Genomic DNA, 12,661 nt, shown 5'->3' with positions numbered 1-12,661 from the left:
ATGCTTGTCACTAGGGCCCGAGTGCCATGATTTCAGATCTGAACCTATTATGTTTTCATGAATATATGTGAGTTCTTGATCCTATATTGCAAGTCTATAGTCACCTACTATGTGTTATGATCCGGCAACCCCGAAGTGACAATAATCGGGACCACTCACGGTGATGTCCATAGTTTGAGGAGTTCATGTATTCACCATGTGTTAATGCTTTGGTCCGGTACTCTATTAAAAGGAGGCCTTAATATCCCTTAGTTTTCGCTAGGACCCCGCCACCACGGGAGGGTAGGACAAAAGATGGCATGCAAGTTCTTTTCCATAAGCACGTATGACTATATTCGGAATACATGCCTACATTACATTGATGAATTGGAGCTAGTTCTGTGTCACCCTATGTTATGACTGTTACATGATGAACCACATCCGGCATAATTCTCCATCACTGATCCAATGCCTACGACTTTCTACAAATTGTTCTTCGCTTATTTACTTTTCTGTTGCTATTGTTATCATCACTACAAAATACCAAAAATATTACTTGTGCTACCATTACCTTTTACCACCGTTACCACTACTATCATTTTACTTTGCTACTAAATACCTTGTTGCACATATTAAGTTATCCAGGTGTGGTTGAATTGACAACTCAGCTGCTAATACTTGAGAATATTCTTTGGCTCCCCTTGTGTAGAATCAATAAATTTGGGTTGAATACTCTACCCTCGAAAACTGTTGCGATCCCCTATACTTGTGGGTTATCAGCCTCCACACGTGAAGCATTTGAAGAAACTTGTCTTGACGGTCTCATCGGTTGGGTTGATGATGATGAAGCTCTCGGCTTGAAGTTACTCGTTGTAGGATGATGACTTGAGGTTGTCGGAGCTTTCTTGTAACTCGACTTGTTGTTGTTGCTTGTAGAAGGCTTGGTTGATGTAGAAGGTGTTGGAGTCGTTGAAGCTTGGGTGTTGGAGAAGCCGTATGACTTGGATGAGAACAAGGCATACTTGAAGTCATCTTGCACTTGACTTCCGCTTTGGTAGCTTGATGCACTAGCTCGATGAGGTTCGAATATGGTTGGAAGTCAACGATCTTCTTGATGGGATGATTGAGTCCATTCAAGAAATGTGCCACAGTTTTCTCATCATCTTTCGTGACATTGTCTCGTATCATTGAAATCTCCATTTCCATATAATATTCTTCAACACTCTTGGTTCCTTGCTTGAGTAGTTGGAGTTTCTTGAAGAGGTCACGGTTGTAGTAGGTAGGCACGAAGCGTGCTCTCATGACATCCTTCATTTGCGCCCGAGTAGTGATGGGTGGTTTACCTTTTGCCTCTCGACGCTCAATGACTTGTTCCCACCAAATGAGGACATAGTCTTGGAACTCAAGGGATGCCATCGAGATCTTCTTCTCTTCTTAATAGTTGTGCAAGCGAAAGATTTTGTCAACCTTCAATGCCCATGAAACATACTATTCGGGATCATTGCTTCCATTGAACTTGGGCATGGTGAACTTTAGCTTGCCGTAGCGTTGCTCTTCATTGTGTTTGGTTCGGGGATGATGACGTCCTTGACAAGGAGAATCATCTCTCACAACTCGCTCTTGTCTTGGAGGATTTCCAATGTCTTCTTGCTCTTGTTGAACTTGATGTTCTTGGCGAGCTTGTGGAGGAACTTGTCGAGCTTGACTTTGCACATGAGCTTGATATATTCGTTCGTGGACTTCTTAGTGAGCTTGTCGGCCTCAGTTGGCTACGGCTCAACTTGATTCTCGGAGGGCTTGTTGCACCTCAAGTGCTTGAGCTTCTCGCAATTGTTGCTCTTGACGTTGTGCTTCGACATCTTGTGCTTCGTGGTGTAGTCGCGCTCGCTCTTCCCCTTCATGTTGGCGTTGTCATTGCCGTTCTCGTGATGTAGCTTGGTTTTGACGATGTCGTTGTTCTTGAGAGTTGTTGTCGTGTAGATGGTTGCGGTTGGCTTGACGATCTTGGCGCGTGGCATGACGAAGAGTATTGGATGTCGGTGTACTTGAGCCGGAGATGGTGTAGTCGGGGTGTTGACTAGAGCGGCTCCGTCTTGATGAGGACGAATTGGAAGAAGAGCGGTTGAGAAACAAAGCACGAATCTCGTCCATTCTTGCGTCATTCTCTTGCTTGTGGCCGTCGAGCTTGTGGTCAAAGTAGTCTCGTATACGGTTCTCGGAGAGTCGCAAGTCGGTGGCGAGGTTGTCGATGCGTTCGCTCATTGCTTGTTGCTCTTGATGCAAAGCACATTGTGCACCAAAGAGGTGGCTCTCTGTGACGTAGGAGTTCATGTCGTCGTCTTGCCCGATGAAGAGTGGGTTGGTAGAAGTACTTGTCCTATCCATCATTCCAAGGGAAATATGTGAGTGGGAGAAAGAGAAGAACGTATACCAAATGTACCTTGACCGATATTGAATATGGATCAAAGATCACTCCAATATGAAACAAGGAAATAACACAATTGGTACCAATTCTTGTCAGTTTCTCACACCTACACAAGTAAAAGCTTATGGTGGATCTTGGTTAGGATGGTGGCACAAAATTTGATGCAATTGTTAATGAGATTCAATAATGTTGGAAAAGATTCGCAAGTTTGCAATGCAACAAGTAGACCAAGCAAAATATGGTACACAGAAACACACACCCAAAGAGATAAGTGGGGTCGTGCAACCAAGGATGAGCCAAAATGTGGAATCCACCAAAATGCTCTTGTTGCACAACACTAGAGAGACGCTAGCACGATTGCACAATAGGCGGATACGAAGACTTGTGCACAACCTACTAAGCAAAAATGCAATGACTTCTATCCCAAGTATGCTCTATGTACGTTATTCCGATGATATGATCCAAGATGATCTAGTATGACAATCTTAATGTTGTATGATGCTATGGTTCTTGTTTAAAAGCTCTTTGCTTATCTTTCCCTTTTTCTTAAAAGCTTGTTTGTCTCTTTGTGTTTGAGCTCTTTTCTCATGCAATGCTTCACGAACGAAGATAGCAATTGTGTATGCGATGAAAACCTTGTGACGCAAGAGATGATACCAAGACATGCACCAATGATATGTATGTATGCTATGGGGAGTATGATCACTAATGTGCAGAAGTCACGTTGCCAGCAATACTCAAAGGCTAGTCTTGATGGGTAAGTGACGCAAAAGAGTAAGGCTATGATGGCTATCAATGTAATGGCAAGAGTGGTGTATCACTATACCAAGACGAGGTTAGCATTCTTGCTTACTGTACGGTGTCAAAATGGTGGAGTGGTCATTGTCGATGACACGTCTGTGGCGAAGATGAGCTGTGGTGATGTTGATGTCGAACCGTACCTAAATAGCCAAAACACAATAGGACATGGAACCGCAACTCAAATTCTCAAAGCAAAACATGACAAAATTGTCATAGTTGGTAGTGGTAAGCGATGGTGGTGTATGTGGTATATGGCGGTGCTATGCGGAAGTGGTGGTGGTATGCGGAAGTCTATGTGGGCACCTGAACAAAATTTGGCAAAATTTGGACGGAAAACGGGGTGGTGGATGGAAGTGATGCTGCCAGGGGCCGGATGTCCAGGCTTGATGGCCGGATGTCCGGGGTGGGCCGGATGTCCGAGGGTTCGGGCCGGATGTCCGGGCTCTGGATCCGTGGACGAACTCCGCCTGGAAGTGGCAAATCGGGGCAAAATTCGGGGGATTTTTTGGATGGAAATTGGGGGAAAAGATGAAGGAAAGCTAGATCTACCTGCAACACATGAAATCCGCGGATCAAATCAAACAAAACTTCATCACACCAACAAATCACAAAAAAAATTGGGGGCTATTTTTGTGGGAATTTCCGAATTAGGGACAAAATCAACAAAACAAGGCTAGAAAACACAACAAGGAGGCTCCGAAATCGTGATCAACGTGGCTCTATATACCAAGATGATGTAGGGTGGAACCCTAGATGGCCGATATTTCACGAAAGGAGCGGATCCCGCGAGGAACACGAAGAACACGAGGGGAATCACGAAGGGAAACACAAAGGGAAACACGAAGGGAAACACGAGGGAAACACTAGAGAAACACTCAAACCAACAAGTATGATCACACATGTGCTAGATCCATGAACACAAAAGGAGATACATGATCCACGATCAACAAGGGACGATACATGGTAACCGGTTCTTATCCAAAGGAGGTCTTGATGGGGCCACCCAAAAGGGGATCTTGAATCCAAGGGGATCTTCTCCGAAGAGGGGTTGTGATCTCTCTCGTGGAGTAGATCAGTAATGGATGAGCAAAGCTCTATCTCTAATGAGCTACTACTTTGCTAACCCTAAAATGTTGGTAGGAGGAGAGTATATATAGTTTAGGGGCGAAAGGGTACATGGGCCTCGGCCCTTTACTGTGCGCAGACAGACGGGGCCGGACGTCCGGGCATCAGGCCGGATGTCCGGGCCTTCGGGAGGAGCTGGATGTCCGGGGCTAGGGCCGGATGTCCAGGCTACGGGGCTTCTCTTCTGTCCTCTAGATGGAGTTTGTCCGGATATGCGGGTGTTGGGGCCGGATGTCCGGGCTGGGGCCGGATTTTCGGGGCCTGTAGTTGCTTGGCGGCTGGAATGCTGCTGTAGTGGATGTCTTCAGCGGCCGGTGTCCGGGGCTGGGGCCGGATGTCCGGGCCCTAGAGCTGCCTTCTTCTCCTTTCGGTGTTCCTCTTCATCCATGGACTTGGCGGCTTGTCCGTCTTCACATGCATCTTCGGGAGGGTCCTCTTGGTACCTAATCATGCACAAAATCTCGGACTTAGGTAGTAGCCATGTCTCGAGAGGATCATATGTAATATCACTAAGGAGAGAAGTCACCTCGGTCTCGAGAGCTCTGGCTCTAGCTCGAGTCATAAGTCCTCGTGGCACCTCGTGAGACGATGGTAGGTCCATGGGGATGACCATAGGATGCTCCGCATTAGTGACAAATCCTAATCTCGATCTATGCCAACTCAACAAACACCATTGGAGACCCCTGTAGAGCATCTTTATAATTACCTAGTTACGTTGAGAGGTTTGATAGCACACAAGGTGTTCCTCCGGTATTCGGGAGTTGCATAATCTCATAGTCATAGGAACATTTATAAGTCATGAAGAAAGCAATAGCAATAAACTAAACGATCATAGTGCTAAGCTATTGGATGGGTCTAGTCCATCACATCATTCGCTAATGATGTGATCCCGCTCATCAAATGACAACACATGTCCATGGCTAGGAAACTTAACCATCTTTAATTAACGAGCTAGTCAAGTAGAGGCATACTAGGGACACTCTGTTTGTCTTTGTATTCACACATGTACTAAGTTTCCGATTAATACAATTCTAGCATGAATAATAAACATTTATCATGATATAAGGAAATATAACTAACAACTTTATTATTGCCTCTAGGGCATATTTCCTTCAGTCTCCCACTTGCACTAGAGTCAATAATCTAGTTGACATCGTCATGTGATTTCACACCAATAGTTCACATCTTTATGTGATTATTCACATCTTCGTGTGACTAACACCCAAAGGGTTTACTAGAGTCAATAATCTAGTTCACATCGCTATGTGATTAACACCCAAAGAGCGATCATGTTTTGCTTGTGAGAGAAGTTTAGTCTACAGGTCTGCAACATTCAGATCCGTATGTATTTTGCAAATTTCTATGTCTACAATACTCTGCATGGAGCTACTCTAGCTAATTGCTTCCACTTTCAATATGTATCTAGATCGAGACTTAGAGTCATCTAGATCGGTGTAAAAAGCTTGCATCGACGTAACTCTTTACGACGAACTCTTTTATCACCTCCATAACCGAGAAATATTTCCTTAGTCCTCTAAGGATAATTTTGACCGCTGTCCAGTGATCTATTCCTAGATCACTATTGTACTCCCTTGCCAAAATCATGCTAAGGTATACAATAAGTCTGGTACACAGCATAGCATACTTTATAGAACCTATGACTGAGTCATAGGGAATGACTTTTCATTCTCTTTCTATTTTCTGCCATGGCTGGGTTTTGAGTCTTTACTCAATTTCACACCTTACAACTCAGGCGAGAACTCCTTGTTTGACTGATCCATTTTGAACTCCTTCAAAATCTTATCAAGGTATGTACTCATCAAAAGTCTTATCAAGTGTCCTGATCTATCTTTATAGATCTTGATGCCCAATATGTAAGCAACTTCACCGAGGTCTTTCATTGAAAAATTCTTATCAAACACTCCTTTATGCTTTCCAGAAAATTCTACATTATTTCTGCTGTTGCCACATTGCAGGAACCGAAAAAGTCACCCGCTGGTAACATTTACTTTAAAGAATGATGGTTACCATATAGTGTGCGGCGTGGCTGCAGATCTAACAATAGATGTTGCAGATGAATCCGGAGAAAATTCGGAGGACCAGCATGTTATGCGACAGCTAGAGGCTGGCAAACGCGTGCTGACTGAGGTTAGGCGGGAGAAAAACAATCTCCAAGACACCAATATCAAGCTGAGCGTGGAACTAAAAGACGTTCGAGCCCAGCTTGCATACTCCGAGAAGGAGAATAAGCGGCTTCGGCGCGGCATTTTCAGTAAGTGCTTGAACGAATCCTTTTAAAGGAGTTCAGCGAAGAAGCCGACTAACAACGTTATGTCTGTAGGTATGCTGACGGATCGTCCTGCGGAGGAAATGACTGGGTCTGCAGGTGATCTTCTATCCGAGCTCTCACATCTGCACGAACAAGTTCGGCAGGTGATGCAAGGTGTTGCCCAGGCCTTGTGTCCATCCGTCTCCCTGCCAGAGGGCGTTGCAGAGCTTACGGAGAAGCTCAAGGGAGCACGGCGGCGCTTTCGATTATGGAAGATATCGGCCTATCGACAGGGTGCCAGAGAAGCCTGGGCCATGGTGAAGACGCGGTATACTAAGGCAGACCCAAATCACATGGCCGAGGTCGGACCTGTGAGGCCCGACGAAAAAGAGATCCCCGTTAGCTTAGTTTATGCGCAAGTAGAATTAGCTACAAAGTATTCCCAACGGGATTGTAAGCTAGACCGCCTATTGGATGGTACTAGTAATCATGCACGTGCAATGCACGTATTAATATAAACTTAAATAACACACATATTTTGACAAAGTTTTGGAAAGGGAGTGAAAGAAGGAACCATGTTAAATGCCAATGAATATGTAGTGACTAAGAGTGGTTACTTATGCTATTTGGCAAAAAAAGGCCCAAGAGAACAAGCACATGCAGCTCTTGCTTCATTCCTCTGGAATATCGTCGACGGGTTTGCATGCTTGATCCCAGGCTTGAAGCCCAAGCTAGCCCTACCTATAACCATGAAGACAACGATGGCTCATATATTGGTGAAAACCGCTGGTATGTCAATCAAAAAATGCTATAAGACAACATAATTTACGATGAATGCAAATTGTCAACACCATCCTGAGTAAGCGAGGGCAAGATAAACTTGTACCAGTAGGTACAATATATACTATCATAATGAGAAGTTGTTCATGTAATTCTCTAGTACAAAAAATATCATTATGCATTATGGATGAAGATGGCGCTAGATCCTTAGTACGCCTTGCCCATCAACACACGGAGCATGGGTAGACATAGAAGCATCGGCCAAGCCATAGAGCTATGAGAAAAAAAAAGCACCCTTCATGTGAAGCATTATCATTAACTGGGAATGAAGGGTTCTACCAAGTGTTTGTGAAGAACATGGTATAAAAGTCACTGCCCAAGATCACCGCAACACTTTCATCTCAACATCAATACACTTCCAATGCCACTAAGGGAAAATAGAGTTAAAATTCAGTTCAGAATGACTGTGGTCAAGATGCATAATCCTTGCTCAAATCAAACTGATAATCACCAAGTGCTATATATTTTGGCTCCCTCCCACATAAATTAATTTACAGTTATGCAGGGTTGTTCTTAACGAAGTAATCGACAAATAATTGATCGCCAATTGCACTATGTACTTGTGTCTTTATGAATGCAAATGCAAGTGGAAACTACCTAGGTTTGGTAAATAAGGATTGACCAATAGCTTTTTTCGAAACTGGAAGGAACAAAGTCTCATTTCTCACCCCACGGAGTGGAGACCACATCATGTCATTCTTTTGAGACAACCATCCCTCTGCGTCAAGTGGTCGTTCTTAGTCTGCACCCCGCCATTGCTAGGTATGACGACCTTGGGTCAGACCTAGACTCTTCACCCCGAAACTCGAGACCGGATGCACAAGTATCACCATCATCTGGGCCTCTCATGTGTTATTGCCAGGACTTCTCCATGATCCCAGTAGCTGCATGAGATTTGCAACCGCCACCGCTACACATAACCATCCCTCTGCGTCAAGTGGTCGTTCTTAGTCTGCATCTCATGCTGAAGTCAACCATTAGATCTGGAGGGATGAACCCCGCCGCATCTGACCTTCAACATCGTGGAGCCATGGTGGGCCACTACAGGTTTGCAACTACCACCATCGGCCGACCTGATCTTGATCACCACAACCAAACCACCCCAATCTGAATTTGGGCAAGAACATGAAGGATGCCAGCCACCCAACAACAGATCAGGAGCGGCTGCCCAACAATATGCATGTATCAATCAAAATCTCTAAATTGCAAGGCTGAAAAGCTACATGTGGTGCATCTGCAAGACCGTGAGAAGAGTAATGGTATACCTGCAAACGAAATTGGAGATTACACACACACATAAATCATAAAATAAAGTAAGTTGTGCTTCCGAGAAAAGGTCCACCGCCTACAGTAAGATGGCTCATACATCCATAATAATAAATGGTGTCGGTTTCGGTCAACTCTTTGTTCCATCCAAAAAGCCCAAGTCCACACTGTCATCCTAAAAGCAGCAAGAATATCATATATATCAAGATGTATCGCGAGTATATCAAACTTACTTGCAAGATATCTTCTTTTAGCTTGGTATGCCCAAAATCATCATAAACTTTCGGAAATCAGAAAAGGCTGGTGGGTTTCATATGAACAATAAAGAATGAAAACAACGCTTGATGATAATTTTAGTATCCGTGGTCACTTCCAAACAGTAAATTAAGAACCGTGACACCTAATGACCAAGTATTTGTAAGAAACATCCATAATTATTTTATCATACAGTAAAATAGCAATGGAGACAACACCTAATGAGTAATGACCAATGGTCTTTTCAGAACATCAGCAGCCGAACGAATCATGAACCACTAACCAAGGGTCTGAAGCCAAGGGAAATGCAAAACATTTTAGTGCATATGGTAGAAAAAAAATGTGGTTTCGGCGGTGAAACTACCTTTGCAGGTTTGACGGGTCTTTGTGGGGGGCGGATAACTTACTTCATAGTGCATCACTACACACCAATGAGCAATTAAGAAAAGTTGAGGTGCAATAAACACATGAAAATTCACAAAACACCTATTTTTTACCTGGATATGGTTTCATCATGTTTGAAGATTGGTTATGGGATTCACTGTTGACGAACGACCCAAGCGTCCACCGGCTGTACGCGCCGCTGTTGACGTGCACCTGCAAGATGGAATCATGGTATACATGAACATGTCCAAACAACTAGTTTCTCACCACCAGGCTGTGTGCGCACATGGTGTCATGGTTGCAAATACCATATAGAAATAGATCAATGTGGTCGTACAAACATACTAAAAACCTTTAGAAGTTGTAGTTGTGTTGCTGTAAAATTATAAAAATTCTTCAATAATTCTGCAGTAAAAATTAATCTAGTGACTACTGCCCATATGTAGATACTTGAACATACTACGTGCTGGTGTAGTACTGTAGTGCTGTACAAATAAAAAATTACATGGCTGCCTGACTCCTGTGAAACCGGGGCTGCCGCATGCCTGCAGTCTCGAGACTCCACTGAATCGAAGTAGGGTGAAGAACAGGAGGAGCTTCCGGGTCTAGACAAATTCAGATTTGTACCAAAAATCTTGTCAAATTCGATGTAAATTTATCTAAACCAGAGATTCAGAGAAAGTGAGCACCCATGGGGGAATGGGGGATCAGGGCATGAGGTACGTCTCTCGAAAGAAGGCAACGGGCACAGCCGCAGCAGCGCGCCTGAGCGGACTGGGAGGCTCCAGCAGTCCGGCAAAGAGTGGCGGCTCGGCGCGCTGCTGGCCGGTGGTGCGCGCATGTGCGACAGCAGCCAGGCGGGCGGGCAGAGGCAGGCCACGGCACCGGAGCGCCTGGGCAGACTGGGCGGCTGCAACAGTCCGGCTAATAGGGTCCGCTTGGCGCGCTGCTGCGTAGTGGTGTGCGCCTCCAAGGACAGCAATCGGCCGGGCGCGCAGAGGCACAGGCCACGGCACCGGGGGCCTCCTAGCTAGGTTGCCGCCGCCAGTGAGGAGAGCTCACATTCGCCATCGGTCCCGCGCCTCCCCTGGCCAAGAATCCGCCCGTGAGGAGGAGGGGAAGGCAGGAGCGGCGGCTAGGGTTCTCCCCCGAGCATCAGGGAGACGACGCGGGTCGCGAGTTGGAGTGGAGAGCGCTTTTTCCCCCTCTGGTTTAGTACGAATTTTTGCGTTGAGGAAGCGTTGTATGCGGACGTAGCGTGGAATATTCCTCTCGGGGTGGAGTGCGTTCAGTCCTGCTAAATCGCTAATTGCACACTTGACGCATAATTAAATTAATCCTAACCATTAGTGGGGCTAATCTAATGGTGCTAATTAAGTTGTGTACATCTGCGGGGTGGCTTTAAGAAAGAATTAGTTGGATTGTTTAATAGTAGTATAGATAGAAGAGGAATTTAGTCAGTCTGCATGACTATGTAATTAAAGTGACATGTATAATGCCTTCTAGCCGGATTGTAGATCATTTGTCTTGGCGGACCTTTTCTCTTCAACCTCAGGACCCGATAGTCCGGAGTGTATCCGAATACCCGCTCAGTTATATAAGAACCGGGGTATGCGTGGAGACCAGGCGTAGGGGTCATTAGTGCTTGAACAGACAAGTGCCCAACTAGTTATGTTATATTACATGGGTAGTAAGAAACATCTTCCAGGGAGAATAGTTCCGTTAAGGGTTCCTTTCCCTGGGTAAGCATGCCCTACAGTGCATGTCCGGACTGCGATAGGAAACGCAGGAAAAACATCTGGGGGCAGATATGGACAATAAATAAAAATCATCTTTTGTTCACCGACCGAATATTCCCTTAAGAACGCTAGCTTTCGGATTCACCCAGTTTGAGGTACACATCCGGCTGACCAGGCAGTAACAGTCGCAGAGGTGCTCCCCTTATGCCCTAGCCGAATTAACGGGAATGTAAGGCATAAATACAAGAGCCAGGCAACCCAGCTTGGCCAAAACTTAAGTCATATCGATGCATATAATGGCGAAAAAAGGTACATGCGGAAGCATGACACATGTGCGGGGCCTGAGGTCCAGATAAATAATTAAGCTTCCGTGAAAGAAGCGCCCAGGTATGATGAGCGCGGCTAGCGCATCTATAATGTGCAAGCGAGGCACAAGTTGGCCTTTGAAGGCCTAGAGAAAGAATAAAAGAAAGGAAGAAAGAAAAACAAGACAAATAATGTATATGCAAAAATGGACAAAGGAAGGGGACGAACATAGAGTCCGGTGCTAGGCGTAGAATCTTTGGAGCCTGGCCGCGTTCCATGGGTTTGGCTCGAGTCGACTAGTCGATGCATCCCACAGTCGGTATGCTCCACCGGTCAGAACTTGGTCAATAATGAAGGGACCTTCCCATTTGGGCTCGAGCTTGTTCTTTTTCTTATCCGGCAGGCGTAGAACTAGTTCGCCAACGTTATAAGTTTTGGCCCGTACTTCTCTGCTTTGGTATCTGTGAGCCTGTTGCTGATAGAATGCGGAATGGGCTTTGGCTACATCGCGCTCCTCCTCCAGGGTGTCCAGACTGTCCTGCCGATCGAGCTCGGCTTCTCTTTCTTCGTACATGCGCACTCGAGGTGAGTCATGAATTATGTCACAGGGCAAGACTGCCTCTGCGCCGTACACCATAAAGAAGGGTGTATATCCAGTACTACGATTTGGTGTGGTCTGCAGCCCCCAGAGTACGGAATCGAGCTCCTCTACCCAGTGCGTGTTAGACTCCGTTAAGGAACGCACTAATTTGGGTTTAATGCTGCTCATTATAAGACCGTTTGCTTGCTCGACTTGGCCGTTGGTTTGTGGGTGATAGACTGAAGCATAATCAAGCTTGATGCCCATTTTGCTGCACCAGAGTTTTACCTCATCGGCTGTGAAGTTTGTGTCGTTGTCAGTGATGATGCTGTGGGGGACGCCATAATGGTGTACGACCCCAGATATGAAGTCTATCACTGGTCCGGATTCGGGTGTTTTAACAGGTTTGGCCTCTATCCATTTGGTGAATTTATCCACCATGACCAGTAAGTATTTTTTCTTGTGGGTTCCCCCTTTAAGGGGTCCAACCATGTCAAGCCCCCAGACTGCGAAGGGCCACGTAATGGGGATTGTTTGGAGGGTGGTGGGTGGCATGTGGCTTTGATTTGCAAAGAGCTGGCAACCGGCGCAACGTTGGACCAAGTCCTGTGCATCTGCCCAGGCCGTTGGCCAATAGAATCCTGTATGGAAGGCCTTGCTTACAAGAGCCCAGGCTGCGGCGTGGTGACCAT

General features: G+C 45.6%; 1 protein-coding gene across 3 annotated transcripts; it reads right to left on the bottom strand.

Annotated features, from left to right (window-relative positions):
* Positions 1-7,899: 7,899 nt before the first annotated feature.
* On the bottom strand, positions 7,900-10,558 carry LOC119328537. Of its 3 annotated transcripts, none has more exons than XR_005159013.1 (6): positions 10,034-10,558; positions 9,850-9,949; positions 9,458-9,557; positions 9,325-9,381; positions 8,705-8,880; positions 7,900-8,603 (listed from the first exon to the last, which is right to left on the bottom strand). XR_005159013.1 is itself a non-coding variant. In XM_037601507.1 (5 exons), exons 1-5 carry the CDS (start codon positions 10,183-10,185, stop codon positions 8,876-8,878), a joined length of 414 nt encoding a protein of 137 aa, XP_037457404.1. In that variant the 5' UTR covers positions 10,186-10,558; the 3' UTR covers positions 7,900-8,875. The 3 variants fall into 3 exon arrangements, 1 of the variants encoding a protein (XP_037457404.1); XR_005159014.1 differs by having other exon boundaries at positions 7,900-8,704; positions 8,806-8,880; XM_037601507.1 differs by having other exon boundaries at positions 7,900-8,880.
* Positions 10,559-12,661: the final 2,103 nt, after the last annotated feature.

The sequence above is a fragment of the Triticum dicoccoides genome, chromosome 7A, assembly GCF_002162155.2.
Source record: "Triticum dicoccoides isolate Atlit2015 ecotype Zavitan chromosome 7A, WEW_v2.0, whole genome shotgun sequence".
In the NCBI taxonomy this organism is placed as follows: domain Eukaryota; kingdom Viridiplantae; phylum Streptophyta; class Magnoliopsida; order Poales; family Poaceae; genus Triticum; species Triticum dicoccoides.
This window is presented reverse-complemented; position numbering and strand designations above follow the sequence as displayed.

Bases quoted from the DNA above. Each gene is read 5' to 3' on its own strand.
- LOC119328537 (XM_037601507.1), bottom strand. From the start codon at position 10,185: ATGCGCGCACCACCGGCCAGCAGCGCGCCGAGCCGCCACTCTTTGCCG. The intron at 9,950-10,033 runs GTGCTCACTTTC...GAATTTGTCTAG, and splicing joins GATCCCCCATTCCCCCATGG to ACCCGGAAGCTCCTCCTGTT. The intron at 9,558-9,849 runs GTAATTTTTTAT...TCCATCTTGCAG, and splicing joins CACAGGAGTCAGGCAGCCAT to GTGCACGTCAACAGCGGCGC.